Here is a 24,740-nt window from a genome sequence, read left to right on the forward strand (position 1 = left end):
GCCCAACCGCCCATGATGGGGGCACCACCATGCTTAGAGTCCCCCAGAAAAGGGGTTTCCACCCTCTTCCACCCTTCACTCTTTCTAAACTTGAAACATTAAAATAAAATACTGTCTTTCTAGTTTTACATATAAACTCAAATTGTAATTAAGAGCTTTTACCCCCCACATCTTGTCCTCAGTGGACATAGAGGCCAGCTGCCTGGCTATTTGTGAGAGGGAACTCCAAAATACTTACCAGAATGTGCAATTGTTGTTCATTGTCCTCTGGATACCTCTATCTCTTTGATGCTTGCCTATTTCTGCATCTCCAGCCCCACAGAGGGGCACTATTTACTGTAAGATCTTTGACAAGTCAGTTGACCTCTTCGTGCCTCAGTTGTCCATCTGGGAGTGGGGAGAGAGCTACACAGCATGTTCTCAAGATCCCTGGCAACTGTACCCTGTTATAATTCAAAGACTCCACCAGCCCTTAATATTCCCAGGCGTAGTTTTCAATGCTGTGTTGAACATTGTTGAGTCACACTGGAATGGCAATTTTAAGATGAGGTTGGAGAATAATCATATCTCCTGAAATAAGATTGGACTGAGGAAGGTGGATGAGGAATGCAATGCAGTGTGGGATGGGAAAGCACAATCAGAGTGCAGAAATGGCATGTCCTTAACCAACAGACAAGATTAGGCAAATTTCCGACCCTTGATCAATGGCCAGCTTTCATCAGAAATATGACTCTTCCCAGAACTGTCTATCATCTGTTTGGCAGAAATCTCAGGGTAATGATGCCAATCGTTTGCACAGGCCCTGGGTGAGTCAGCACTCACTGGGGTGCTGATAAGTGAGGCTTCAGAGGTGGACAGCGTGAGTGCTCGGGAATGTGAGGCAGATGAGCACCAACCAGGACACATTCCAGAAGGCTTACTATAGACACCAATAAACAAAATGTCTTCCTAAAACCATACCCTGGAACACTCACCTGCGAAGCCTGATGTGAGGCGCTCATCCCTTGGACATCCAGGCGGTGGATCCAGCATTAATGGGGTCACAGGCAGCTGCAGGCACCTCCAAGAAAAGGACACTGGAAATTCCCAAAAAATAAGCAAATCCATAGCAAAGAAGGACCACATCTTAGGAGTTTTCTTTTAAACTCAGGGCTCAGGTTTAGGGGAATGTCCCGTATGGAGAAGGGGAATTATCCGGACCGGCCTCTCCCCCTCCCTGTGCAGGTTGGAGGGAAGGAATAGGAACAGCGGGAGGAAGGCTCTCCTGGGGTGGCCCCCCAAGGACTCCTGCTGGGCAGGCTGGCAGTGCTAGGGGCACTGGAGAACATCTTCTTCCTTTGACCTGACGTGGCACAGGTTTCCCAGGTTTTCTCCAATCCGTCTGGGTCTCCCAAGACACCAGAGATCTCAGATCTTTTAAGGCAACCAGGGGTCAGAGCGCTTGAGACCTGGAATACCCTCAGATAATATGAAGCACATCCTCCCCAATTCCCACATGTGCTTTTAAAATATCACTAGGAAAAAATATCACTAGGAAAGCTTTTAAATACAGATATTATTATTTATAAAAGGCTGTTCACAACGTGTTAAAAAGTAAACACAAAAGCATACCGAATGAGTCAAATGAAAGCCTCTCCATTATGCTCAACAGCCCTCTCCCAGCCTTAGTTCTACGTCCCAGAATAACCATTTTGAAATAGTTCTGCTTTTAAGTTTTCCATACCATAGAACCTGTCACATCCCGCACAATGAGGGTTGTGGGGAGGGAGAAGGGCGGCGCAGGATTAAGAAAAGACAGTAGCCATGAATAGAATGCAAACCAAGGAGCCAAGGGGAACAGTCTCAGGGACTGAACCCCGAATCAGGCCAACATGTAGTTTTATTTGTAAACTTCTAAAGAGGTAATGATTGTTAATCTCAAGATCTGTGTGTTAGTAGCCTGCTGGCCATCTCTCTGAGAGTTCCTATTGTGTTCCAACCTGAACTTTGCCTTCACACACATGCACATCTCCAAGGAATCCATTGAAGGGGAGGGACCAATATAATTCCATCGGGTAGACTTCCCCTCAAAGGAGATTTTCTATATCTTTCCATCAGGTCTCAGTTTGCTGAGGCACTCCCTTGTGAAATCCTGGGAAGAGCGTGGAGGAACAAACTGTTTGGCAGCTGTAAGGCACCAAGAAATGACCCATATGTGTGTGCCTGTATTTCTAGCCTTATCAACTTCAGATAATATCTGTTAGGTTCCTACCATGAAAAGGAATTTGGTACACTTCCCTACCTCCCAGCCCATCTGCATTTCACCTTCCAATTTTTGTGAATTACATGAACATTTCAAGACCCCTAATTTTTAAGATTTCTAATGGTCACATGCATAACTTTAAGTAATATGCGTAAATCCCTATTTCTTGATTCATCAACTTCTGACATTATCAACCTGGTCCCTATTTTGTAAGATGAGGAAAGTAATTTACAGCCTATAGCCTTGGCCCCCACCCTTTCCTCTTCCCAACTTGTCGGCTGACTAATATCCTAGACAGAGCCCTGGGTTCAAACCTTCCTCTGCTTCATACCTTTTGTGTGACCTTGAGCATGCAACTTCATCTCTATAAACCTCAGTTTTCTCCTCTGACCACCAGGGGATCCAGAAAAAAAAAGTGCTAGAAATACTTCTGTTACTTAGTATAAGTCCACACTCCTAATAGGATGGGGATGGGGAATAAAGATGGGTTCAAAAAGAAGGTGTATGCCATACTGGTTGCTAAACTTGCTCAACATTTATTGTTTCCTTTAGGATTAGGAAATTGTAAATAGCATCAAGTACATACACGAAGAATTGGAATTCATTAGACTGCACAGTAGGAATGGATCAAACTCTTCTTGTTCTAAGTTTCCTCCCAAAGTAGTAGCTGTGTTATTTTTCTTTGTCCTTACACAGAAATATTTAGTGGGACCTGCTATATGTGTTCTCTGATAAATTCCATGCTGTGTTTATCACAGACGTTCCAGGTCCCCTTGGGTAATAAGGTCAATTACCAATCACCAATGCTACTGGCTGATGAACAGGGAGATCATCTTGACAATCTTCCCAAAGGTAGGAAATCATGGTGATTTGTTTCTCTTGAGCTTTGTAGAGGTTTTTTTGAACCACCCACTTGCAAATGGAAAAAAAAAAAATTCTGATTATCTGTGAATTTCCGAGAATTCAATCAAAATGATGATAAAAATCCTACGACGACACAACATAGGAGGAGCCGGACAATGGTTTGGCTTCCTTTTTGCGTTTTCCTGTTCAGGCGCATTCTCTTCCTTGTCTTCACCTTGAAAATAGACAGCATGTCTTCACCAATGGGCAAAAATACTTACTGAGGATAGCCAGAGATAACCTCCTGCTAAGTCAAGACCAGGCTGGAACCTATGCCAGTATTTCCATTCACCACACTGGACGACTGATTATCTGCAACCAGGTATTGACCATAATAGTTTCTCCATTGGCCAAGGTCAGTGTTTAACAGTGATAGTTTTGACTTCAGTGAAGAATTCATAAGAGTCCTTGGCTCCTTCTCTACCTACCCCGGAACTCTTCATCCCTCCAAAAGGAAGGTTCAGCTCTCTGATGAGCCAGCAGTTGGTCCAGACCAAACCTGACTGCAACTTCTTAGCCACGCGGTGGACACGCCCCACGTTGCCTGACCACACTGCCGCTGCCAGCCCATATTTCACATTGTTGGCTCTTCTAATCACTTCCTCTTCGCTTTCAAAGGGGACAACACATGTCACTGGACCAAATATCTCTTCCTTCATGCAACAGGATTCGTCCTTAATGTCTGTTATCACAGTGGGAAGCATAAAGTAGCCTGCCTGATTCCTTGGGGGGAGATTCAACTTATCCACTCCCTCACCACACAGAACTTGGGCCCCTTCGGCACGAGCTTTCTGGATGTAACTTCTGACCTGGGTGGATAAAAACCACGATTAGCAACATGCCATTTGGCTTAATACAAAGCAACAGGAAATTCAATATTTTCAAATCATCTAGGAAAGATATACAAGGTCATTGCCAAGAAATCTAAGGTTGGTTATCTTATCACTCAGCTGCTAAGCCTGAGGGGCAGAAGTGCTCTAACCATCACTTGGGTATTCACCCCTCATATGGAAAAGGAAAGAGTAATTTATGTAATGTCTAAGTGTCAGGATTAAGTGCACTCGGATTAAGTGCATTACATACATTCTCACTTACTTCTTTCAAAACTCTATGCATTATTATCCCCTACATACTGATGATATAATTGAGCCTCAGAAAGGGTAAACATTTCACAACTAATAAACAGGAAAGCTAGAATTCACTCTCAAGCATATTCAGTAGTTAAAGACACAAAAGAATATTTTCTCACTGTTGGGGCTATGTAGGTAGGGACTATGTCCATTGCAGAAAGTGGGACGTTGAATGGTGTATAAGATTTAATTAAAGGCCAGGATATATCTGAGCTTCTAGGACAAAGACTTTCTAATTCTTAGCCTCATTACTGATTATATTCTGAAACTATATCTAGGTAATATAACACAGCTAACTACAATGGGAAATAAATTATGTAATAAGTTAACTCAGTGACTCACAGACAATGATAGATGTTAATTAATAATGGGTGTAGAAATGATTCATTATAATAATGATATGTGGAAATATTGTTGAAGTCACAAATATACATGATTCCACCCCTGAGGCGTATTTATTATAAGCACAGGAGAAATACAAAAACAATCCTCAAAATAAAAGTATAGACCAACAGTCAAGTAGTATATCAAAAGCACGGTAAATTTTAAAACGACGGTTTGGAATCCTAATTGTCATTTATCATCCGAACATTTTGCCCCAGTATTAGATCAGTACTCCACAGTAGAACTATAAATAAATTAATTAATTAAAAAAAAATATATAGAGCTATATGTTTGCCATGCAAAAATTTTAAAAAGGTGATGTCATTTTATTATTAAGTGTGCTTCAATTGGTAGAACACTTAGCAAAACCATGAAGTCAAAGACTGTTTAAAAATAGAACATTTGGTACAGCTTTATGTTCCCCTCTGCTCCACTGCTTCCCACAACAGCACCGTGATCTCAAAGCTTTTGCAGAAAAACCCTACCCTCCTTTGTGGGTAGAGACTAAAATAGGTCTGGACTTCTCTTTCCCCCTAGTCTCTTGCTCCTTTTGAAACAACCCACCCACATTAATTAAAAGATGCCAAATGCGGCATCCTATGTGAACAAAGGAAGTCCAGGGAAGAACTCCAGAGGCCCCTGCTGGAGGCAGTGCCAGGATTTTGTCAGTGATTCCAATGGTGCAAAGGCTGTTCTGGCTTTAAGTTATCACATCTAAATGGAATTACATGATTATCTCTTAGAAGCTCTTGGGATAATCAAGTATGAAGGGAAGTGTCAGTTTTCAAAATGTGAACTTATCAACATATTTCATGTGCAAGGTGACACATACTAAACTGAATTTATTTTCTAGAGGAAGTGTCACTGGATGATAGAAGGGTATCTACACTAGCAGCTCAGGAACTGAGATTTTCAGTAAAATCTGAAGGGGAAAAAAAGCAACCCTTGTGACTGGTAATGTGCTGTAAAATGTAACGAATTGTTATTATAAAACTTTTGTGTGAGAGAAGGGTGCACAGAATAGTTAGGACTCCGGAGCTTTGCACATAAAATCAGAGCCCAGGGAAGAGTGGGCTGGGGAGCCCAACTGTGTTCAAATTACTTATGAGCTGAGAGATGTTAAGTGCTCTGTGCCTCCGTTTCCTCATCTGAAAAATAACATTGCCACCTAGTCATAGGATTAAATCATAGAAGATGTGCAAAACATGTAGCATGATGTCTGGTACATAGTTAAGTCTTTTGAATGTCAGCGGCTGTAGTTGCTGTTGATGAAAATGATGCGTGATCTGATATTTACTACCTAGGAGACGCCAGGGATGGCCCCCACTCAGTATGTCAGTTTTTTTGTTGTTTTTTTTACCTGACAAAGAAGATAGAAAACTGCAAGACTGGACCTTAGTTAGGGCTGGAGCCTGGCCCTACAGGGAGAGGCCCCTGTGAACTTCCCCTGGGTTTCCTCCAGCGCATTGTAAACCCTCTAAACTTCTACCTCGTTAGCTACTGGCATTTATGGGAAGAAAGGTATATAGCCCAATTCTCCAGACAGCCAAGTGGGGAAGGAGTCAGAAGGGTTAAAAAAAAGAAACTCTGTGAAGTAGGCAAGGGGGTCTTTCCTTCATTCTTTGAGGACGGAATCACCTGCAATTCACTGTGCATCCCCGGGAGTCACTGGGCACCTGGAAAGTGACACGTCCACGTAGGAGCGTGCTTCATCTCTAAGTTACTGAGCCCTTTGCCATCATATAGTCACTTTTACATATTCTCGTTGGAGTCTTCTGTCACTGCATCACGATCTATCATGACAATCACACAAAAGTAGGATGGACACGAAGACCCCAGACTCTGCACGGCTAATTTGATTTGGAGAAGACAGACATACTGCAGAAGAGATGTGGGATTCAAAGATGGCAGACGGGCCCTCCCTGGCACACAGCCCCCAAAGCTTTCTTGTGAAAAGCAAGGGGAACTGACCACCAGTGGAGTGTGTACACTGCCTGCTTGGTCCCAGATGGTTTGACACACTGAACTGAAAAGAGTTGCAATCTGAAAAGGACAAGACGATGGGGAAAACAGGCTCTCCCTACGTATCTTAGCCTGGACTCAGATGAGAACTTGCTCGCTTGGTGAAATCCATGTGGGGAGCTGGGCAGAGGCAGAGGGAGACAGGCCTGGGGTGTGGAGCCCCCCAGAACACCCCCAGAAGTAGGGTGTTTCTCCTGCCTGTGCACAGGTGCTAAGGGACACACACATTGTAAAGGAGGCCTCAGCTCTCACATGCCCTCAACCCATTCTCAGGCTGCAGCAGGTAAGTCCCTGGGGTCCACCAGGGCAACCCCTGCCTGCCTGGAGGTCAGGGTTATTGGGCCCCAACTATCACCCTACTGAAAAGACAGCAATTTGGGTCTTCTCTGTGGAGTCACTCAAAGACAGGAAGTTTAAGGTGTATAGTTTACTCTAGAGAAAAATTACAATATTTTATACTGAAATATTCTGATACTGTAACTTGCTAAATGCTCTCTGTCCATTTTAGGGGTAATTAAAACTGCTGGGAATCACCAAAAACTAAATGAAACAAAAATGAAATTTGGAGAATTGAGAGGGTACCTGAATGCAATGTGAATATGTTATTTTCAACTAAATGTGTTATAATTTAAGTTTTGGGTCCCTTTTTATAAGCTGGTTCTTGAGAAAGTAAAAACATTGTGGGGGGGAAATGCAGACCTGCAGAAAATATTCCACTTGTCTCTTTATAGAAATCCTGCAAAAATCGCTAATGAATTTAGAAAATAAGCTGATCATTTAAAAAAAAATTCTTAGTTGGCATTTAAGAAGTAGGATTTATATAATATTGAGGTATTGAACACCCAGATTTATCCAAAAATTTTTAAGAAACTAGAATTCAATACTAATGCTGCCTGTGGCATAAGCTGAAATAACCAATGAAAAGAGGAAGAGTTAAAGGAGAGTCTGAAGTAAAACCTAAAGGCTTGTATGTATCCATAGGGTCTCATTATTGTTGCTGTTATTTAATGAGCAGTGATACCAGATACTTCATACTTGTGTCCAAGAGTTCAAGGAAAATGGAATTGTTAAGTTTGGGGTTTATACTGTAACTAGAACACGTTGCAGTGTTAATTCAATCATTCGCCCAACAAATCCTACGTACCCGCTATGGTCCAGGCACTTTTCTAGGGCAGGGGATATAGCAGTGAACAAAACTGACCATGGAGCTTACATTCCAGCCAAAGAAAGATAGTCCATAAAGGAATAAATAATATACATTATATGTCATAAGAATCACAGAGGAAAATAAAGCAGCGAAGAGGTAGAGAAAGTTCTGGGGGGTGCGATTTTGCACAGGGTGAGCAGGCTCCTTCAGACGATGACATCTGATCTAAGGCGAGAGCCAAGCAAACGTCTGAAGGATGAGCATTCCAGGCGGTGGGGGCAGCCAGAGCAAGGGTCGAGAAGAAGGAGTGCTATTTTCAAGGAAGAAAAGGGAGGGTAGTGTGCAGCAGGGCCATGAGGGAGGGGAGGGCGACCTTGGTAATGGGGGACAGAGGTAGCAAGGCACAGTCTGCTGGGTCATAGTAAAGACTTAGGCTTGGCTGTGATCACGATGAGGTAGGACTCTACATAACATGCGACATCACAGCCAGTGATGAAATGACTGTGCCAGGTTTAACAAGGAGCTTGGCTAATCTGGAAATACCAGCACGGATACAGGACCCTCTTCAAAAGGCAGCATGTGAGCTCAGCACAACCAGGCTTTACGTCGACTCCTCTTGGATGTCATCAGGTGACTTTCCGTCATCATGGAGCATCTAATGGGCATCCACATGGTCAGATGCTGGCCTTGATTACTCCACTGAAAGGACCCAGGGCTTCGAAGAGAGGTCCTCTGCCCGTGTGGGGAAGAGCAACTCAGATGGCTAAGGCCGTTTGTTATTGCAAAGCAGAGATGCCTACAGGAAGGCCTGTATTGGGGCTGGAACGATGGGGGGTAGGGGAGCAAGCTAAAGAGAGGGCCACTGTGGGCAAGCAGGGATATACTGGGCATCAAAAATATTGTGTCAAAGCCCACAGAAAAATCAGACACTTAGATTTGCTTCACTGTTATATTTCCACCCCATAGGGTAAATTAAATAGTATGGCCTCCAATAGAAGTTGTTTTTCTGCTGATTTGAGATTAAGAGAACTTAGAACCTCAGGTGAGTGATGAATTGCAAAGGGGACCTTAGACTGCACAACAGCCTGAGCCTGCTGCAACATGCTCCTGGGAAGTTAACTTTTGCTCCACAGGAAGCATTCAGAACATGCTGAAGTTGTTTTTGACCAGTTATTTGTATATGTGGGCAGCCAGGCAGGGAGCCCTGGTGTCCAGAACAGCCAAAGAAAGAGGACGAGGAAGCATCTTGCACCTAGTGACTCCTCGCTCCACAATGGGGGACATTCACAACTGTGGATCCCATGGGCATTCTGGGGACTGCTGCCTACATACCTGAAAACTTGCAGGTGAATTTGAGTGGTGAAAAACAGCCATGCTGGGCACTTCGCTTTAATAAACGATCACAAACCTCAAACCTCAATGAGCCCTGGGAGCTGCCCTGCTGACAACATGGTTACTTCAAAGTCCATTCTCTCTCCTGATCACCTGCAAGACTGTGTCACACTTCCTCTTTCCTCCTGAAACTTCCAACACTTTCTCTCCTTCCCAACCTGCTGCCTATTTCACTGAGGATACAGACAAATAAAAAGAGACCATCAAGCTACGATACCTTCCCACCTGTGAGCATCTGCGCTTCACAATACTGTGAAGGTCGTTAAAATGTGGTGCGTCTGCCAAATCAGCACAGTGTCAGAGATTTCTACAAACTTAAGTAAAGGCTCTGCCCCTTATCAGCTGACTGATGAGACGTATTTCCCTTGGTGGGCCTTTGTCACTGCAGCTGAAAACAAAGTGCTTGCAGCACCAAAAGCTATGACACTTATTTTGGGAGTACTCACATCAGGTATAAATTAAAACAAACTTAAAGACCTAAACTCCATACGCCACCCAGAGATCACCAATAGCTTCTCCCACGTAGGCCACCACTAACAAGTCGCTTGACATCTTTTGGATTGCATGTGCTGGCATGCCATCTGCTATAAGCCAGAGGCAGAGCCCCGTCCACCGGCAACATTTACCTATGGAAATTCTTGCCACCATTAATCCACATTATTCTTATTAGCTGACCCTTTAGGCTTTGAAATTTGCCTTTCTCTCTCTTCTAATGGTCTCTCCCATGCTGACTTCTCAAGTGCATTCATTTCACATAGATCCTGGTTTAACCTGCACTACATTTGCATATTCATAGCCAACATTTTTAGACTCTGTGTCTGGAGACAATTTTCCACAGGTTATAATTTTTCAAAAACAGGGCAGTAATTGACAATATTTCAAGGCATGGGTATGTGCTACGCCTTGCATGGAGCTTCTCTCCAAATAATTGACATGGCAAAGATTTACTTACTTTCTCCAAATGAGCTTTACTTATCAGAGCTCCCATGCTGGCTGATGGATCGGAGGGAACGCCAACTTTCCACATTCTGGTAGCTTCCACAAACCTCTTTAAGAAATCACTATAGATACTCTTCTGGACAAAGATCCTGCTGGTACAGAGACAGATTTCACCCTGCCAAGGATGACACATGAGGACAGACGAGAGTTAAGGGCACACTCCATGGGCAGATCACGCTGACTTCTGAGCACCTGCCATAATATATATAAATATGTATATTTCTAAACCACTTTCTCTACTGTGAGAATGACTGTGAGAGAAATCATTACAATTATAATGATCATAAAAATAATTCTTGTAACAAATGTTTTTCATTCTACATTCACAAAAACCCAATTGTCATTTCCATAATTTACAGGTAAAGAAATGAAGGTTCAAAGGGTGATGCAAATTATTCAAATGAGGTAAAGACATAGCTTATTCCATTCATCTTTCCTTCTATGGAAGTTCTAACTCTTTGGCTTAAGTCTTTGCTTTCTGCTAAAACATTTTTTAAATACACCCTTTGTAGAAAAATCATTTGGTATTCATGTACACCTGTGCCATTCTAGGCTCTATCCCGGGTGTTGACATTAAAATGCTGCAAAGAAGCAGGCACAGCTGCCCTCTTCACGAAGCTCACAGTCTAACACATCTGATCCCGTGTTCTTAGCCCTTTGGGATGCCACAGCCTTGAAGACTCTCATGAAAAGTATGGATCCCAGGAAAAGATCTGTTAGTTTCAGGAGATGCAAAGTTTCCCGGAAGCTCATCCATGACCCTCTGGTAAGAAACCAGCTCTAGACTAGTTAGGGAATTTATTTCTAAGCGTGAGAATGCATTTGGGGTGTTTTGGGAAGGAGAATAATTGGAGATAGGACATTTAGACAGCAAGAAGAGACTGGGGGCAACTCTATGAACACAAGAAGGCAGAAGCAAACATCAATCATTTTGCCCATGGCTGGTCCCTAACAAAAGTTGTGTGACTCAAGAAGACAAGCTTGCTGAACCAAAGCTGCAACTCTACAAGGCAATGGATTGACAATGACATTCAACAGATAGTCAGTGGAATAACACAATGTAATAATTCTTCTTCCACTGAAATAACACTGGGTTGACCTACTCACTCCTGGCTTTGCCCTGTGATAAAACAGATCCAGTGTGACAGGGCCACAGGGTTAAAAACAAACAAACAAACAAAAACAGGCAAAGGACATACTTGGTTGGCAAAGCTGGACCTGACAGTGGTTGGAACACACTCCTCCAGGTTTGCGTCCTCAAAGATAATGGCAGGATTCTTGCCCCCCAGCTCCAGGGAGAGCTTCTTGCAGTGGGGAGCACTCAGCTGTGTGATCCGCTCAGCCGTGGGCTGGCTCCCAGTGAAGGAGATGAGGGGAACCTCGGGATGGGACACCAGGGCCTCACCTACCCTGGGCCCTGTTCCAAATACAATATTTACCACACCTGGTGGAACACCTGGATGGGAAACAGTGTCCGTTACAGCAATTCTTCTCAGTATGTTGAGGACTTCAGGTTACATGGAGATTCTCCTTGAAAGCCCAATAGCTTGCATGGGGGTGGGAGTAAATTCTTATGGCTGTCTCCAGTTTAATAGCAAGGCAAAGACTCCAGTGTCACTTCTGCCTAGAGCACACCCTAGGTGGGATTTCTGTAGGTGCTTTGCCCTAGAAAAATGCACAGTAGAACATTCTATGTAATTCGTTCCATAAAATGGACTCGGACTGAGGAGGCAGAATATCCTCAGGCAGGTCAAGCCCTGTGAAGGAGGAGAGCCCTGCTCCAAATTGGCATCCAGGAGTCACAACTGAGTGTGAAAATGTTAAATAGAGGAGAGAGTAAATGCTGCAAAATCCAGAGACAGGTTGACTATCGTGGCCCAGAGGAGTGAAGGAGGGCCCTCCAGGAAGGTAAGTTTTGCGTTGCAGGTCCTGTGCCCCATGACATACATGCACCATCATACTCCAGGTCTGACTGAAGGGACCAAGAACACCCAATAATAGATGCCCCAGTCTTTTCTATCACGAGTCCCTATTGCCCTATGTCTGTCTGTATTTCCTCACGTGTTTCGTGGATTGACCTGTTTACTACATACCTACCACCAGAAGGTATACTCGCTAAGGGCAGAAATAATACCCGTGTGTCGCTCTCCATGGTACCCCCTGCACAGCGCCGAGTTTACCACATGGAACACCAGTGAACGCTCACTCACGTTTACTGGGCGCTTACTGTGGGTCAGTCAGTGCTGTGAGAGGTTTATACTCTTTAAACCCCTCAACAATTCTATTAGGTAGGTAGTATTACATCCTCAGGAGAAAATTGAGGCAAAGTAAGGGTAAGTGAAAACAGTAAGAGGCAAAATTGGGTGTAGAAGATTAAGAAACAGTAATTGTTAAGTAAACAGATGAATTAATATTTAGTGTATTATCCACATTGGGAATGGTTCTGGACTTTGGGACGCTTTAAGTGTCCAGAAAGAAAATCTATGTGCAATGGCAGTTCTTAGGGTTTGCCTGGAGGTAGTTGAGTTTATTCCCTCTGTTTCTTCAGGCTTGAACTACAGAAAGGGCAGGAATCCTCCCTTGTATAAGGTTTCTGAGCTATGTCCCTGCTCTTAGCATCTTTCCTTTGCTCCAGGTTAGACATTCTCTCCATAGAAACATACTCTCTTGGATTAAAACCATCTGTTCCAGAATATGCTTTTAAAGTATAAATAATAATTTTGCATTGATGGTCCATTATCATCCAAAACACCTTCCCACAGAGCTACAGCCTTAGCCTGACCATCTTGAGGGCACAACCAAGGCCCTATTCAGGTGAGTCCCCAAGGAGACAGGTGAGAAGACTCAATGAATCATGATGGAGTCTGGAAAAACCCCTCTCCTACACTCAGTGTGCACACTTGTTGCGATCCAGCTTCAGGCTGTTTTGGATCATAAGTCACTGCCAGATGAGAGTGGGCGCACAGTCCGGCACCATGTGACAGCAGCTCTAGGTGGGGGCAAAGAGAGTGCTTAGGGAGAGGCCCTCCCTGTGGCTGATGGGAGGAAAGCAAGCACAAGTTCCCCACCATATCTAGATGGGGCCCTGCATCTCCATCAAATATCAGGCATGGGGGTATTTGTCTGATATTTAGATAGGAGTTGGGGGCAGGAAAAGATGGACTCTTGGGCTATACAAATCCTGAAGGCAAACAATGAACCAAATCACTTGTGATGTTTACACTAGCATTTTATCCAAGAGTGAGAGAACACAGAAACACCACACATTTATCACCACAGGAAAATGAGCTCGTTCCAGCGGGCTCATGGCCTTCTACACAATGGCATAAACATTTTGGTACATTTCCTTGAGCTCTGATGGTAATACATTAAGAGTTATCTACTGGTCGTTATTTCTCAGTACAATTTTGTCACTTGATCAAGACATTAATGGAAAATGTTTAGAGCTATCTGAGCTCTACCCTGAAGACAGTCTAGTTATAAGAGAAGAGAGGCAGTTTAATCAATAAATAACAATTTGGTAAAACTCAGGATGGGTGCTAACAGACAATGAAGGGAACAAAAGCCCTCCAAAGCTAGGATATGGCAGGGTGACGAGTTTGAACTTAAATAGAGCAGAACAAAAACTAATAGGTAGGGCCAAAAAACCTGTCAGTGGATCCTCCAGGAGTGGGGCAAATAATTGGTGCCCCCAGAAAGAAAATGAATATTCTAGGACTCCTAAAGAGGTCTTCCCTGCATACTTTTAGAAATGATTTTATTTCAAAGAAAGGTCATCCACCAAGTTTACGTCTGTTTGAACCTTCAGGACTAGAGAAGCTAGCTCTTTAAATGTCCTGAAAGCATCAGCAGGTGGCTTTGGCTTTTTTTCCCTACTATAGGAAAATTTCTCTCCCAATGCTCTAAAGCAAGGTTATGTCGCTGTGATTCACACCTCCTCCAATCCTAGTGCAGAAACTGAGAGCTTAGACAGGTGCAAGCTGAGCATCGCACTCTCAGTGTTTGCCAGAGGAGGAAAGTTTGGCAAAGCCAGCTTGGGGAGGGGAGGAGTGGAGGACCATCTTGACATCATAAGCTTAGTCATGCACAAAAAATAAGACCAATGCTGTGCAAATAGATAGAAACATAAAGCTTGCATGCAGACCAAGTACTGGGGTGTACGAATGGGGAGAGTGGTTAGGAAAGAGAAATCATCACAGATCAAGAAGTGGTTCATTTTAGGAGAGTGTTCTCTGGACCACATCTCTGCACCACCCTCCCCACCTCCATGGCACTATCCCCAGCACAGATGAAAGCAGAGGTTAGACCCACTCCTACCTCACTCAAGGGAACCTACAGTCAAAAGGCAGGAAAGAAATGCCTCAGACCTTTGCAGACACTAGAGACTCAATTTTGTAAAGAATGGGATTGGAACGTGATCCCTTGTGTAAGGGACAATTGCACACACTGGGTCATAAGATAGGTAGGTATATCCTACAGAGGCCTAAGGCATCCACAGACATCATCCCAAAGCTCTCAGCTGGGAGCCCTCATTCCTCTGTAGGATACAAGGGAAATGGGCAACCAAACCAGGGCCAGAAGCCCCAGTGCTCTTCCCTAAGTAGGCATGGTTTAACCTGCCATCTACATCCTGGAGTAAAGAACTGATTCAGCTTTCCTGGAAGCCAATGTGTATATTTCTGCTTCAAGAGAAAAGGTATCCAGGAGCAAGAGATACCTCAATGGATGTGGGTAAGCACAGCAGTACCTTCTCTGTGGACTTCAAGGAAGCAGACACAGCAGAGATCAACAGAGCCAGAAAGACGGCCTCTTCCTGCCACCCAGCCATCGTTCCAGCCCAGGCTGTGAGGAGACATGAGCTGAGGGACCCAACAGCAAGGGGTTTCCTTGTGGGGTACAAGCTAGGGCCTCCTGCCTGTTACCTTCCAACCTGGGTGCAGTGCCAGGCTGAACACCTTGAAATTAAACCAGGAACGCACCCTGAATGTGGCCATTACCATATTATCAGAAAGAGAAGCTATTAGATGGACGCAAAAGTAATTGTGGTTTAAAGGGTTAAAAATAATTGCAAAAGCCACAATTACTTTTGCACCAACCTAATACATTCTATCAGCATACGAGTAGTGGTTCCACATGCAGGGAATACTGAAGGATATATATCCAAGTCTCTTGAAAATGGGCTATTTCTGTCGGGTATTTTACAGCTACACAAACCAGAGAAGTACTTAGCAATATTCTTAGCAATTTTCATCACGGTTAACTTGTGATTCATACATACATAAGATTTAACTTCAAGACACTCCCTGGAGCTGGCTGGTGCCTGATTTATTCAGATTCTTGAAGCCTTTCTATTCCTATTGTGTGCCCACTGCTCTGCCAGCCGACCTTTACAGGGAGGAACTATCGTGCAGTAGCACCATTCTGGGGTTGAATAGAGAAAGCTGTGTGAGGGAACCCCCATGGACAGAGGGGATTTCTCAGAAAAAGTTCAGGGAGACAAAACCCAAAAATGTCACTGGAATCTATTTTGTTGCTGAGCAGATTGCTCTCCAAAATCACTTTTCCAATGCCAGTCACCCGAAGGGGACTGAGCCTACAAAACGTACAGCCCGAAAGCCACTCACTGCTGTGCCTCCCCCACCCTGTCACCCCTAATGACCTGCTTTGTCCAGGAGTTTGCACATCATCCACGCGGTCACCGAAGTCATCTCGCTGGGCTTGGCTATCACAGTATTGCCGGCAGCGATCGCCGGAGCAATCTTCCAGGTCAGCAAGTAGAGGGGCAAATTCCAGGGACTGATCAGACCAGCTGACAAAGGAGAGCAGACGCAGGGCCAACAGTGACAATCAAAGAAAACTGGCCTGGTGGGGTGATTAAGATGCAACTCCTTCATGCCGCAAGACACTGAAGCTCCTAAAACCCTACACTTTGCTTATTTGGAGCCAATTGTAGGGAAATCATTCGAAAACGTATTACAAGCAACTGTGCCTTCTAAAACTATAATCAACACAGTTTACTCTTTTCTTGATGACTTACAAAATATTTATGAACAACAGCAGTATAAGTTCCTGAGCTGAAAGGCTGTCACATGCCACTATACAGTTCCAGGATGGGGTGACTTTTGAGATTTATGGACTCATTTTTGTTTCAATGTATCCCTCCTCAGCATTAAACTGCTGGCTACTATTTCTTCAAAGCTTTTCCATCTGTTTCTAATCTGTTGTGGATTGAGACATAAAATCTCAAGCTTTTTAGAATTATTTGTAAAATCAGAGCACAAAGGTTCTGAGACTGGGGAATCCATTTTATCTAGCCAGAGTATTTTTGCATAAAAAAATTCTCTCTATCTTCTCCTGATCAGATACGGTTTGCTGGATAAGTAACAGAACCAACATCTAGAGTGTGTCTCCATATAATATTCTGAAACTGTCTAGACTTCCAACCATAAAACACATACAAATAATATCTACCTATTGAATAAGTAAATGAGTTCCACTTATTTTATAATCTGCCCTAAGTCTGTGCTATAAAAATAAACACAATTTATATTATTACATTTCCCATTGAAAAATCTTTCCTTTAGGTGGTAACTATTATTTTGCAGCATAATGTATTAGCATACTTCTTAGGAGGATGTTTTAGCTTTCCATAATGCCTTGAAAATACCATTTCCAAAGGGCTCAAATAATCAAAGTGGTGAAAATGTCCCATTTTCTTTCCTTTGAACTTACATTCTTTTATCCTGTCCTAAAATGTAACTCATAAAATATAAACAGGGTTGATTTTTTTTCTCAGAGGAAACAGTGACATCTAGTGGATATTTTGAGTCATTGCAGATACTTATATGTCCTCAAAGGGCAGGAAGCAAAGAAATTAATGAGGGAAGCAGATAATTCAGTCAAAGCTTATTCACCACGTACCTGGCACTGCTCTAAGAGCACTACATTTATTAATTTATTTAATTCATATAAAAATATATAAATACAAAATTAAACTATTCTCCCAGTTTTTCAGATAAGGATACTGAAGCACACAAACGTTATGTAATTTGCCCCACACATATCTAAAAATCTATGCTCTTAACCACAACACTGTCTGGAAATATACTTTTTTTTTATTATTACAAAGGAAAAAAATCTTGGCTTGAATTTACTCTCAGCGTCATTCTTTTCCCTGTGACTTCCCAAGAACAATGTCCCAGGAATAAGTAGGGACCTTCACACAAAGAAAATAAACTAGAAATCGATGTTTTTAAGGCCAACTATGTTCCAGTCAAGTAGAAAACAATCATCTCCTTCCTTTTCTTTAGTCTGTTCCTTTCGATCAATTCTACAGAAATGACCCAGTATCTCTATGTGCAATTGTGGCCCAGGCTTTCCCGGCACAGCACCTACCGATCCCCACAGGGGCCCGCACAGTGTAGTGCAGACAGCCCATGTGGTCCATCTGTGTGCACTCTGACGTGTGGTGCAGGATGGAGGAGGCAAAGAACCGGAAGTTCTGGACAGACCGGGGAATGTCCATGGTTCTTGCCAGTGTTACGGTTTTCCCTGTAAGAAGCCAACAACAGAAAGCACTGTCAGTGTATTTCACCGCGGACAGTAAAGACACTACGACACACGCACCTCAGCTCATATTGAAGTAGCCTCTGCTCCTTCTAGTCTTGGCCAGACACTCTTTGAATATACAGAGCGTTGATCATGGTTTGCTGAAACCACGAAATATGTAGCTATGAGGTTACAAGAGGAGGTGGCGGGATTAAATTTGAGTCAAATGATCTTTGCTTTGTGAACTGAACAATTCGTAGGAAGCATCATGAATTTGCCAGATGCTCCCACTTCACTCACACCAGCTCTTCCAACTCAAAAGCACACACTTTGTACATGCTGCAAAGGGGTTGGAGCCGTGGGTGTTAAAGCAGCTGTATTTGCACATCACAAAAAACCACTTTGACAAACACGTGATGTATACGAAATGTCCCCACAACACACGGCAAGTCATTCAGATGGACGCATGGCAGAACAACTGATGGGAACACAGGACACCGTGTGGCGCTTGATCACCCATCACGTGTCATATATACATCCCAGCTCCGGGACTGAACAAAAAGAGACACCTAAGCTCACCTGGATTGTTGGTTATCTTTCGTGATGCAGGGAGACAGCAGTGTCAGGAGAACCAGCCAAAAACGTGTTCTTTTTAAGGGCTTAGAATCAGGCTGTTTCCTAACTAGAGGCTGGTTGACAGCGTGCATTATAATTTTAAAATGTCTTGGCTTTTCCTAATAGATATTATTGCAACGTTCTCCAGACATTTACTTCATTATCCTGACGTCTGGGAAAGAGTAAAAAAAGCTTTGGAAATAGTGTTGGGAGTGGAATAGTAACACCTCAGATATCTTTCTAAATAACTTGACTCTTCAAATAACTTGCTCTTCAATTGCCTTTCCTTGGAAATTCTCCACTTAGAATTGGTAGTGGAACATCACATGTCGAACCCTACGTTTTCCTCTCTCCCCGATCCATGCCCTTTGACATATCTTTGCAGTTCCTTCCACCAAAGAGTGTATATATTTCCCTGCCCTTTGAACTTGGGTTCAGCGGTGACCCACTTTAGCCATCGGAATAAGCAAGCCTCCGCCTACAGAGGCCTTGAGGGGGTTTGCTTTCCACCTCTGCCTCTGCTATGAAAAGAGTATGTGCCACCCAGCCTGAGGGTCCCAGGAGGGATAACACAAAAACAGTGCCGTGTTCCATCCATTACAGTTAAGAAGCAAGAGACGATCTGACAAACTGGAAGGAGGGAATGAATCGCTCACATCTGAGTAATGGATCGTCTTTCCATAAAGCATTTGGTAAGAGGCAGCTGCACTCAAGTCCTGGCTCTGGGAGAGAAGAAGGAAAAGGAAGAGGCCGGCAGAGTGGGCTCTCCAGACGCGCCAGCGGCTCTCACCTTGGTCCTTAGACTCGGCCTGGGCCAAGTCCTCCAGGGACATCTCCAACAAGTCTGCCAGCCGGTGCAGCACCTGCGAGCGCTCCTGCGGGCTCCGGGACGACCAGCCTGGGAAGGCGGCTCTGGCAGCCTCCACCGCGGCCTCAATCTTGGAGGAGCAAAGAGGAGAGAGGGTCGCCTTGACACTTATCCCCCGGGGGTCGGATGACTCCGGAACCCACAGGTCCATACACGTCTTAATTTTTTTCTGACTAATTTCCCAGTGCTGAGTTACCCACAAAGTGTTTATGCGAACCAGCAACGCAGAAGCACTCCCCCAAAAACAAACAAAAAAATTGCTTTGTTTCAGCCAAGATATTCAGAATGTGGTAATCAGATAATTAAAAAGGAAGCTACTTGAATTTTTTTTTTCTCACAGCAGCTCATGCTGGCTGCCTGCCACTCACTCTGGCTGCCGGCCACTCACGCTGGCCACCGGCCGCTCCTGGCAGCACACGGTGACCTCTGCTGCTCACGGCAGCACAGCTGCAGGGAGAGCCCTAGGCCACCTCGGGGTTAGGAGCATGGCGCTCCAACCACCTGAGCCACCAGGCCAGCCCTACTTGAATTTTAACAGATGTACATTTTCAATCATTTCCAAATATAGAATTTTGGGAATAGCAATATGAGAGACAAAAGTTAGCTGAGATGTGTAGAAGCTCTAAACCCCAGCTCTGACATATTTGATAAAGTGTAAAATTTTGTTTGAAACCACATACTGTCATTCCCACTTGAAATGATCATATTAGTCATTTATTGACTAATTTTTACATGCAAAAGAATACGAGGTCTGACAATTAAGTACACGAACTCATTCAAGAAGAAGTGCTAGTTACATCATTGCTGAATATCACTATGGTCACCTTCGAAGTACTCCCCTTGGGAAGCTGTGCACGGATATCAGCGCCTAGTCCACCCTTCAAAGCAATTCTGAAACTCTTTTTCTGGAATGGCCATCAGAGCTGTCATTGTATTACCTTTGCTGCCCTGAATGTCATCAAAATGTCTTCCTTCCAGTATTTCCTTTATCTTTGGGTAAAGAAAGAAGTCATTGGGGGCCAGATCAGGTGTGTAGGGAGGGTGTTCCGATATAGTTATTTGTTTACTAGCTAAAAGCTCTCTCACAGAGAGTGCTGTGTGAGCTGGTGCATTGTGACGCAAGAGCTCCTTCGGGACCATTTTTGCACACACCTTTCTCACGCCAAGATTTTCAGTTAAGATTTTCCTAACTGTTTCTCTATTGATGTTTACTTGGTCTGTTATGCTTCTCACAGCCAGCCGACAATTTTGACGCACAATTTGACGAATTTTTGCAATGTTTTCATCAGTTCTGCTCATTACTGGTCACCCTGACGTCTCTTCATCAGTGACACATTCTTTCCCCTCAGAAAAACGTTTCATCCATTTGTATACTGCTGTTTTCTTCATGGCATTATCTCTCAGGGACCAACATGTCCCTGATTTAACTTCCACTCTTGCCAAGTTTAACAAGAAATTTTATGTTTGTTCATTGCTCTAATTCAAGCTCTGACATTTTCGGGATGGCACACAAAAACACACAACAACAATAATGAACACCACTCAGCAAGACACAGCCACACACCCACACAAACACAGCTGTGAGACACTGATATACCAAGGTTATGAAACCTTACCGAGCTGTTTGTACAGTGCTGCCAACGCAAGGGCATGGTGGCAAGTTCTCAGACTTAATTGTCAGACCTCGTATTGTAAATGCTTTACACAAATTATTTCATTTAACCCCTTTTAAAATTCTGTAACATGAGTGTTGCCATGCCCATTTTACAGATGAAAAACTAAAGCACAGAGAGCTCAAGTAACTTGCCAGACAGAGATCACACAGTTAATAATTGGCAGAATCAGGATTCAAACCCAAGCCTTTGTGGCTCCCAAGACTACATGCTGGCCTGCTATGGCCTAGCCACAGTGCCTGCCCCCTGCCTGTCTCTGCCCAATGGAAGAGACCTCTGTTGGGCAGACGCGTATCTGTGATTGAACAGACAACTTGGCTACCTGGTTTTGGATCCAAAAGGAAATAATATATGGAAATTAAATCCAAAAGTAAATAATATATGGGAAGGTATGAGCAAGGCCAATTCATGCAGGCAGAATGAATTTTCAGGTCATCTGCTGCTTTTCTCCTCTCTTAAGCAATGTGTCAGCAATGCCTTTTCGAGAGATAGCAAATCCATAGACTGCCTCACCCTCTCCTGCCTCACATGCCTGACAAACATTTGTAATTATTCACAGCCTTTTCCTACCACAGGGCCACAGGCTCAGCCCCAGAATCCTTTTCTACTGGCTTCAGGCAACCACAGCTTATTTCTTGTATCACATGAGCTGACAATTCAGCCACCCATGTCTTTGCTAGCCAGCCCTCTCATACAGAATCTGACCTACATTTTCTTTATGTGAACAAAGACATTTTCAGATGAGCCAAAGTAAGGTGTAATATGATTCTCATGTTAATTAGAAATTTCTGGAAAGATGGTTTCACTTCATAAAACTGGATTTCTGATATGGACCTGCAGACAGGATGAAGGTAAACATGTGTGTTTTAGTGCGCGCCACCCCGAGCTGCAGCCTTGCAGATGCCCTGCTGCGATCCAACCAGAGAAGGGTCCATTCCTACAGCTGTCAATGTAAAAATCCAATCTTTTTTGATGAACAGGTCCAGTCAGATTTTTTAAATTGTTTTATGTCAAATAGCTTATGTCAATTTAATACAGAATACATGTTAATCTACTATACACAATGTTAGCAAAAGTTAATACTTAGAAAGCATTTACTATATGCCAGACACTGACGGTTTTAATATAAATCAGTAAATCAGTCTGTTTAATCCTCAGAACAACACTATGACGTAGATTATTAGTATCCCCATTTTATAGATAAGGAGACTGAGGCACAAGGAGGTTCAGTTCTAAATCAAGACCCTAGATACTAAGTGGTGAAGCTGGTCTTTGAAGCCAAGCTCTCTGACTCCAGTCTGTGCTTCTAACTGCAACGCTGTAATGCAAATGCTACCAGAAGGGTGTGTGTGTGTGTGTGTGTGTGTCCACTGATCTAAGTGTCAGAGGTAAGAGAATTAGCATACTGTCCTCTGTAAAATAAGGATGATGATAGTCTTAATTGTAGATTATGACTCATGTTTGGGACCATTCATATTAAAGGGTTTAGTGAATGCAAAGTAAAGAGCAAAAACTAAGTCAATGGGAACCTCTGTTAGAGCACCAACAGCTCTTTCTGTGAGTGATTTTTTTAGAAGAAATTGGGCATATAGTTTATATGGTGACCATATTATTCAAGCCAGAAAAAAAGGGGGGGATTTATGGGCTCAGATAAACTATTTGCAAACTAGATTGCTGAGAAATCCAAAATATCTAATCCTCTACTAGCAGGAGCATCCATAACTTGAAAATGCATGAACCATAAGCTGCAGAAAACATTTCAACTGAATTTGGCATATTTTTAATTTTTAACTTCAGTTTGGAAAACACTCTGAGATAAGGAGGATTGGAAAACACAAAGCCAGATTCCCCGCATCTATCTTAGGTCATTTGAAACAAACAAAACTGTGGGTAACAGTTTAACTAACAAATTAGTCAATACTTGCAAACTTTAATCCACAAGTTTTTTTCTTTTTTTTAATGCAAGATAGATTTAAAACATTATTAACAACAGAAAAATACTAGCTTAATTCTTCCAAAAAATTGCATATAATACTTATTTATATATGAAGGCTACAATTATCTCTTAAATAATCTGGTTCTTTGTACCTTAAAAAATAAATTAAAATCCACCGGGCATTAGATAAGTACACATTGCATCAACCACATTTATCACTCTAGGCATATTTATATTCTCAGTGCAATAATTGATAACTAATCCAATAGATGACAAAATTCTTCAAACAGAAGTAATGTGGATCACTAAAAGTGTTTAATGTGTATGACATTAAGCATATGAATAAGAAAAAGGCTGCTATGAAATTTAACTCCAAAAATGTATGGGAATTTAATTTTGAATTTCACCACTGAAACGATCAACTTTGCTTTAGTAGGTATTTTGAAGAAATCAGGAATTATTAGAGGATAATCTAAAGTAAATCAATAGTTTTTAAAATTTTTTAGACATCCACGGGTACCCTGGCAAATTTAGGCAACACTTGGCAGAGAATAAGGGGCACTTAATGCTGATAATTGTTACGAATAACACTTTTTTTACTAGACACTTACTAAGCAATGTCCGAGAATTGTGGCTGTTTGTGATGTTGCCTAGCTTAGTCACTTGCTTCTACATATCATGACCTGAGATTTGCTCCATGTACCATATACGTCGAGTTACAAAGCAAACCTTCCTAGAACTAAAATCTGCCTGCTGCTAATGTTTGCCATTCTCCACTTTTTCCCAACCCCCTTTGTTTCTAGAAAATTACGTTACACATAACTCACCAACATATGAAACACCTTTCAGGCTTCTGTAAGTGGGTATACTCACCTCTTCTTTTCCACTGTTTGGCACTCTGCAGTACACCTCACCCGTAGATGGATCGTAAGAATCTATATATGAGTGAGAAGGTAAGAATTTTCCATCTATGAAGTTTTCCAGCATCAGAAGTGTCTTTGTTCCAGCCATAGTTAAGAGTACTTCTGCTTTTCTCCTCGACAATTGTTCAGTCAGGCTATCCCCACTTTTCCCTACTCCTGAATTAGTCTCCTCCTCATTTCCAGGCCCAAAGTCGTCATTTGCCAATCAGTAAAAGTGGGAGGTGACCTGACACTCAGTATTCCAGTCTCCCAACTCTGGATGAAGAGAGTTCTCAACTATTTCAGACTTATAGTACATTATGAGAAATAAATAATAATGTGTTAGACTAACATCAGCTTATCTGTTCATCGTACTTTAAAATTGTCAAAAAGTTTCTGTGTGTATATTATTGGGTTCACACTGTAAACTATGCAGGACTCAAACAGTGATTAAGTACCAAGCCCTGAAGCAAGTCTTTCACATGAATTTGCCCATTTATTCCACACAACAATCCTATAGTAAGTAAGTGTCATTACCTCCCTTCTGTTGTAGAAGAACTTGAGCCTCAGAGAGGTTAATTTGTCCAAAAGTACAGTTAGTAAGAAATGAACCTTAATCTTTTTGTGCTTGCTGCCCTCACCCTGCAGAGGTAATGGAAGACAGGCTCTATTTTTCCATTGCTCATCTGTTTCTCTTCACCTTGGATGCCCTCTCTCTAAACTTTCTCTCCATCCTGAAACCAGGGTTGCAGAGGAAAGTGGCAGAGCCCATCTTCCCAGGTGTGCCATGGACGTGAAGAAGCAAACCAAAACTATGTACAATATATAACATATAAGAAATCCGTATCTGTGATGTATGTTACAATTTCTACAAACTGATAAGAGAAATGAACAACTCAACAGAAAAAAATAAGCAAAGGACCTAAAAACACAATTCATAGCAAAGGGCATACAATTGGCTAATGAATGTACAAAAGGA

At 42.8% G+C, this 24,740-nt stretch overlaps 1 protein-coding gene across 1 annotated transcript; it reads right to left on the reverse strand.

Annotated features, from left to right (window-relative positions):
• Positions 1-1,544: 1,544 nt before the first annotated feature.
• Positions 1,545-24,277, reverse strand: ALDH8A1 (aldehyde dehydrogenase 8 family member A1). The gene is made up of 7 exons (XM_081044504.1): positions 23,733-24,277; positions 19,173-19,320; positions 17,615-17,770; positions 15,879-16,028; positions 11,419-11,675; positions 10,173-10,334; positions 1,545-3,954 (listed from the first exon to the last, which is right to left on the reverse strand). The coding sequence occupies exons 1-7, from the start codon at positions 23,868-23,870 to the stop codon at positions 3,502-3,504; spliced, it is 1,464 nt and encodes a 487-aa protein (XP_080900630.1). The 5' UTR covers positions 23,871-24,277; the 3' UTR covers positions 1,545-3,501.
• Between the last annotated feature and the right edge of the window lie 463 nt (positions 24,278-24,740).

Source organism: Rhinolophus hipposideros (genome assembly GCF_964194185.1).
Source record: "Rhinolophus hipposideros genome assembly, chromosome: 3".
Classification (NCBI taxonomy): Eukaryota; Metazoa; Chordata; class Mammalia; order Chiroptera; family Rhinolophidae; genus Rhinolophus; species Rhinolophus hipposideros.

Bases quoted from the DNA above. Each gene is read 5' to 3' on its own strand.
- ALDH8A1 (XM_081044504.1), bottom strand. From the start codon at position 23,870: ATGGCTGGAACAAAGACACTTCTGATGCTGGAAAACTTCATAGATGGA. The intron at 19,321-23,732 runs GTGAGTATACCC...TGCTCCTCCAAG, and splicing joins CAAACAGTGGAAAAGAAGAG to ATTGAGGCCGCGGTGGAGGC. The intron at 10,335-11,418 runs GTATGTCCTTTG...CATCCTTGGCAG, and splicing joins GGTCCAGCTTTGCCAACCAA to GGTGAAATCTGTCTCTGTAC.